A 6,228-nucleotide genomic window follows, 5' to 3' on the forward strand; every position below is an offset into this window, starting at 1 on the left:
TTTCACTCGAGTGGTGTGTGAGCCATTAGAACTCCATCCCAAACACCGTGAAACACTGCTAGAAAACAGGAGACCTCAGGATGAGTGTCGCAGGGTTAGGGTTTTTATATTAGCTTGTTTCCTGCCGCTTCGCAGATTGAGGCACAACCCCTGCCAAATGATCGGATCCATCTATTTTACTAACATCCTTTCCGCAAATATCTCGACTCCTTTTACGCAATGGACGACCTCACAGGACTCGCATGGAATTCTTCTTTCTCTTCGTCTAAACCACCACCTCCACTAAAGCCAAAATCTCCAACTCCGCTCAATCTACGACCGCCTCCCCTATCTTCACGTACAGCTTCTCCCGCAAATGCCAGTACAAAACCTCCACCGGCAGGCGATAGCTTTAGCAATCTTGTCTCCTTTGGCCGGAGTAAAGCAAATGACAGCTGCGTGACACTGCAGGAACGGCAGAAGCAACTGCAGGAGCAGAAGGCTAAGGAGGAGGAGGAACGGCGGAAGAAGATGGACGCCTTGTTTGGCGGCGGTCGAGGAGGTGCAAATGCTGGGTTTTGGGACTCCCTGGAGGCGGGGAGGGTGTCTCCGGTGCCAGTGAGCAAGTTGGATGACGATGATGAGGACCTTCTAGCGGCTTTCAGCGCCGCTGCTCCGGTTGATAATAGTTCCTATTACCCACCACCAATCGGGAGTGGAGTTGCGACGCCGCTACACTCAGTGGATTCTACGCCTGTCGTTCTGGTTGATTCCACAAACACTGGAATGGGTTTGAGCAATAATGTAATGGATCCATTTGATCTTGATAATTTGCCTTCTAGGCATCCTTCTCCGTTCAAACCGCAGCACAGCTCTCCCAACGCATTCGACGATGACGATATTCTCGGGGATCTAGGGAAGCCGGTCGAAGCACTACCACCCCAACCCTCGCCGGGGGCAGAAGAACCCCCTTTTCAGCTGCCGGGGAACGATCCACGAGACCCCGCAATCGCAGAAATTGTGGACATGGGATTTACGGTTGAGCAGGCTAAGAAAGCACTCGCAGAAACGGATACTGGTCTCGATGTTACGGCTGCAGTGGGTTGGTTGTTGGAAGATGCGCATGGGAAAAGTAGGCCTGCATCTACGAATCCGTCTGGGTCTAGGAGTGGTTCGCAGTCCGGGCAGGAGAGAAGTGCAGACCACCCAAGGAGACGGAGGGAGGATAATGGGCAACCGGCATGGATGAGAGATGGAAGTGGTGGAACGCAGGAGAAGGATATCGGGCAGATGGCTTCACAGATTGGTGGAACGCTATTCAAATCCGCTAATAGTCTCTGGAATACTGGAAGGAAGAGGGTCGGGAAGGCAATCGCGGAGCTTCAGGATGGGAACACAAGTGATGGGGGAGACCCAAATATCCCGAAGTGGATGAGAGGTGCGCATCAACATCAATTGGAGGTTAGTGAGAAGCGAGATGGGGGCAACTTTTCTGAGGAAGATATGAGACCTGCAAGGCCGGCGCGGAAAGAGAAAGCCCCTGAGCCATTACTGACTGAGGAAGCCCTCATGCTCGAAGCTGGTAGTGGACCCCCACCAAGGAGAAGGCAAGGAAAGGAGGGGCCTTCCAGAACTCTGTCTGAGAAGGAGCAAATTCAACTGCAAAGACAGCAAGCCTTTGAAGCCGCAATTCGACAGAAGGAGCAGGAGATGCGAGAGAGGGAACGGCCTCGCCAAACTCCATCACCGGCAGCTTCTATCCCCAACAGCAGCGACAGGAGGGCGAAGTTGACTCGAGGAGCAGTAGAAGAAGATAGTGCAGTTCAATATGTTTCGAAGAACCGGCGGAGACCACCACCACCTGCATCTTCCTCTATTAGGTTAGGTTCGAATCCTGCAACACCTGAGCCGCCAACAGGAGACCTTCTGTTCGGCGGCTCTGGCGCACCTAGAGAACCGTCTCGAAATCCCTTCCTCCAACAACAGCAACAGCGGCAACGGCAGACTCCCTCGCCCGCTCCCCGGCGCCCAACCCCCAGCACAACAGCACCAATCGTCCCTCGTCCAACCGCCAATCGCCCACAGGTGCCGATATCACAACAGGCTCTCCAGACATCCTCTGTCTCTCGCCAAAAGGGCACCGAATCTTTTAGGCGTGGAGACTACCCCACTGCCTTAGCCCACTACACCTCCGCATTGAATCCAATACCCCCCCAGCACCCAATCCGCATAATCATCCTCTCAAATCGCGCCCTCTGCAACCTCAAAATCGGCGACAGCCGAGCGGTACTAGCAGACTGCGACGAAGCACTCGAAATCATTGGACCCAGCAATGGCGAAAGCGAGACCATCACTTTGGAAGACGGGACGAAGAAGGACATGAAAGAGCTGTTTGGAAAGGCACTCGCCAGGAAAGCCGAGGGGTACGAGCACATGGAGAAGTGGGCCGAAGCTCTAAAAATCTGGACACAAGCTGTAGAAGCCAGCGCTGGCGGAGCAATCGCGATATCTGGAAAACGCCGCTGCTCAACCGCCCTCCAACCCAAACCCGCGCCGAAGCCAAAGCCTGTTGCCGCTGCTCTGCCCACCGCCCGACGCGCTCCGCGCTCATCACAGTCCACCGGTAGCGGTAGCGGAGAAGCAGCGCGCGTAACCGCCCTCCGCCAAGCAAACGCTGCAGCAGACAGAGTTGAAGAGGAAAAGCTAGCTCTCCACGACAAAGTCGAGGACCGCGTGAACGCCTGGAAATCTGGCAAGGAGGGTAACTTGCGCGCCTTGCTGGCAAGCCTTGACACCGTGCTTTGGGAAGGGAATGGGTGGAAGAAGGTTAGCATGGGGGAACTGTTGATGCCAAATAAGTGTAAGATTGCGTACATGAAGGGGATTGGAAAGGTTCACCCTGATAAGGTAGTATTTCATCGCCCTCACTGATAATATATGAATGGATGAATTGGGAGGCTAAGAATGGGGCAGATTTCACTGGATGCGACGACGGAGCAAAAGATGATTTCTGCAGCGGTTTTCACGTTGTTGAATGAGGCTTGGGACAAGTTCAAGGCGGAGAATGGGTTGTAGGGGGTGGTGTGGATTATAGAAGTTATAGATTTGTTTTAGCGTTGGATTAGCTGGTTAGTTGGTGAAGGGACCGGCTGGATTGGGTGGTTACCGTAATCGAATCGAGCCCATGATGCCTTGTATGTAGAGGTGCAACTGCGGCAGTTTTTTCTGTAACCAGTGATAAAGCTCTAGTATTTCATGTATCGCAAAGAAACAAGGAAGGTGCCATAGAACGAACACCAAAGATGGTTCATATATATACACCTCCCCCTGCTAAAAAGAAACCAGTAGATCTGTGAAAGAATGCTAAAGCATAAACCTCCACCCTCTGCCCACCCTCCCCTCCTTAGCCTCCTTCCTATCCCTCTCTCTATTCGCCCTATTGAGTCTCCACCTCTGCACCCCAACGAGCAGCACAACGGCCGCCATCGCAGCACCACACACCGCCATTCCGCGAACATAATACGGCCCCTCATCCTCCGGATACAACCTAGTCCCCAGCAACGGCCCACACTGACCAACAACCTGTAATATCGCCATTCCCGTGCCGCGGCCACTCTCACTCTCGCTATTATTCACGTTCCATACCATTACCAGGGCGATCGCCGAGAATACGCCACCGGCAGCGAGGAAGATGGAGACATAGTTAACCGCGAGGGCGCCCGCCGCGTTCTCCCGTAGCCAGGTGGATGCGGCACCGGAGGATATCCAGTCGTTGAGTGAATTTGTGGGCGTCTCAGAGTCGAGGTTTGTGATTGTTGAGACTAGCGAGGATTGGATGTGGGAGGTTGCGGCTAGGGTGAGGTACCCGAGGGAGGCTATTAGGCTGAGGATTAGGATTGGGTAGGAGCGGCTGCGGAGGCGGTCAGAGAGATAGGTTGAGAGGAGGACTAGGAAGAAGGCGAAGAGATAGGGGGGTGCGGAGAGTGCTTGGGCGTGGATGGAGGTGTAGCCCATGCTGGATTCGTAAGTTAGCCTAGTCTTGGAGCGCGAGAGGGGAGCGGGACTTACTCTTTAAGTATAGTCGGTAGAAACACAGGCAGGGATGAGAACGAGACGTTACAAAAGAAATACATAAACTATCACTCGTTTTTATTAGCTTCCATCAGCCCCGAGGTCCCAACGACACCCACCGCAGTGACCCAATTCCCCACATCCTTTATCGCATTCCAAACCTGTCCCCATCGTACACCACGGCCTTCCTCCTCGCCCATAATAACTTCCTCCTCATCTCCATCACCATCCCTAACAACCAGCAATCGCCGCCTGGCGATCTTCTTTTGCTCAAGCGTCAAGAACCCAGCGTCAGCCGGGGAGTCTGGAATGTGATAATACGAGATTACAGCCATGACTATTGATGGGAAACCCTCGAGTATAAAGAGCAGTCGCCAGGGGGCGATAGGAGAGGGTATGGACGTAATCCAGTATGCTAAGAACCCTCCGTACGCGGTTGCTAATGGAGCTGCGGAAATGAAGAGGCCTGTACGGAGGGCTAACTCCTACCTTGCCGTTAGTATGCAATCTCTTGGCGCAATGGGCGGGAAAAGCTACCTCACGGCGGTAGAAAAACGATAGATAAAATGGTACACCTGGAAGATTAGAGGAGTGATCCACGGTGATTTGTGCGGGCACATACCTGGCCCAAAAGCAGCTTCTGTGATGCCCAGTAAGGCACGTAGAACAAGCATGGTGCCCCAACCGACTGCCAACCCTTCTATGTCGCTACAACATTAGAGGCGAGGTTTGGTAGTTGAGCCGAGTGGTAACTTACGCATGCAAGCCACGAAGCCCCAGCTGTTGCTTGTTAGCAATAGTTGATAGTTAGGAATTGGGCGGGGGCAGGGTACCCGGCGACGCAGGTGGCAATGTATTTGTGCGCTGGGAAGACTTTCCAGCAGAGTGTCATCCACTCGAATGACTACCATCCGTTAGTCTAGTTTCAGGGTGTCTGGTGGCACGCAGAGAACGAACAATGTAGGTGATGTAAAAGGCCGTAAGCAGCCACTCGTAGTTGCCACCTTCAAGATTCAAATCCTCTGTCATCCCGGCGATCCGTGCCTAATCCCATCAGCATACTCGGTTCGCTCAATCTCTCCCTCTCACGGTCGTACCTCCGGGGAGGACAATCCTGGAGGAGCAGGAGCAACTCACATTCCCAATGTCTAACCGATCAAGAAAATCAGCGGAATTCCGACCTAACCGGGAAAGAAGAGAACATACTACTTCGATCCAAAAAACTCAACATATACAAGACGGCTAGAAACAGCACAAGGTACCAATCCAACCGGCGAACAACAGCTCTCTCCTGCGCAGCGCTGTAGAAGAACTCCTTCTTCCCCCGTCTTCTCTCCCGCCTCTGTATTTCCATAGAGTTTTCCTCCCCTCCCTCTCCCTCACTCTCCTGGAAAGTCTCATACAACACGTCCTCAGGTTCTATGAGCCCACCCCGCCATTTAGACCCCCGGTCGGGGATCAACGCCCCGCGCTCGCTGTCTTCATTGTCGCCATCTTCTTCTTCGTCGGCCGCGGTGGGAGCCCGAGATAGGGTGCGGAGCTCGTAACCTTCGTCGGTGACACTCGAGAATTGGTGGTTCGAGGAGGTGGGTGACGGTGGGAAACTGGTAGTGCCAGTGCTGGCTGAGGTGAGTGTTAGGTTGAATGGGGTGGCCATTTAAGTTGACTTTAGAAAGGGTGAGGCGGAGGACATTTACAAGGGGAAAGTGATTTGTTTCGGGGCTTAGGTAGCGTGGGGAACAACAAGCTCTTGATGGATGATTTGGGTGGATTGGATTGGATATGATGTGTCGAACGTGATGTTGCTGGGGAGTCCGGGGCTTGGCGTGGGGGGGAGCTTTACCACATTCCACGTGACCAGAGGGCGAGTTTATTTTTGGGTAAACGTTCAATATCATGAAAACAGTTGAGACCTTTCCATATACATGTTCCATGTTCCCGGCATGAAGAAACTGAACACAGGGATGTCTTCAGGGGCCCAACCCATGCTGCCGAGTACAGTCGTGTCCGTTTAATAATTATACCCCTGCACGGCAACCACGCGACACCATCACCCCCTCATCCCACCGGCAACTATGGCTCCCCCTCACTCTACCTGAGCAAAAGAAGATCAGAATAAGGAAATTTATGCCCTGTATAAGCATACAGATATGGGGAATAATAAAATAGCAAAGGCTA

General features: G+C 53.1%; 2 protein-coding genes; one reads left to right on the forward strand and one right to left on the reverse strand.

Moving 5' to 3' along the window:
• Window positions 1-219: 219 nt before the first annotated feature.
• Window positions 220-3,054, forward strand: GSTUM_00001866001 (uncharacterized protein; the record flags this gene model as incomplete). Its single annotated transcript, XM_002838915.1, has 2 exons — window positions 220-2,886; window positions 2,953-3,054. 2 exons carry the CDS (start codon window positions 220-222, stop codon window positions 3,052-3,054), a joined length of 2,769 nt encoding a protein of 922 aa, XP_002838961.1.
• Window positions 3,055-3,198: 144 nt separating this feature from the next.
• Window positions 3,199-5,805, reverse strand: GSTUM_00001867001 (uncharacterized protein). XM_002838916.2 has 11 exons: window positions 5,257-5,805; window positions 5,188-5,198; window positions 5,008-5,094; window positions 4,884-4,954; window positions 4,808-4,830; window positions 4,673-4,750; window positions 4,588-4,625; window positions 4,170-4,535; window positions 4,048-4,115; window positions 3,802-3,994; window positions 3,199-3,708 (listed from the first exon to the last, which is right to left on the reverse strand). Exons 1-11 carry the CDS (start codon window positions 5,705-5,707, stop codon window positions 3,343-3,345), a joined length of 1,752 nt encoding a protein of 583 aa, XP_002838962.1. The 5' UTR covers window positions 5,708-5,805; the 3' UTR covers window positions 3,199-3,342.
• Window positions 5,806-6,228: the final 423 nt, after the last annotated feature.

Source organism: Tuber melanosporum (assembly GCF_000151645.1).
Source record: "Tuber melanosporum whole genome shotgun sequence assembly, scaffold_299, strain Mel28".
NCBI classification, from domain to species: domain Eukaryota; kingdom Fungi; phylum Ascomycota; class Pezizomycetes; order Pezizales; family Tuberaceae; genus Tuber; species Tuber melanosporum.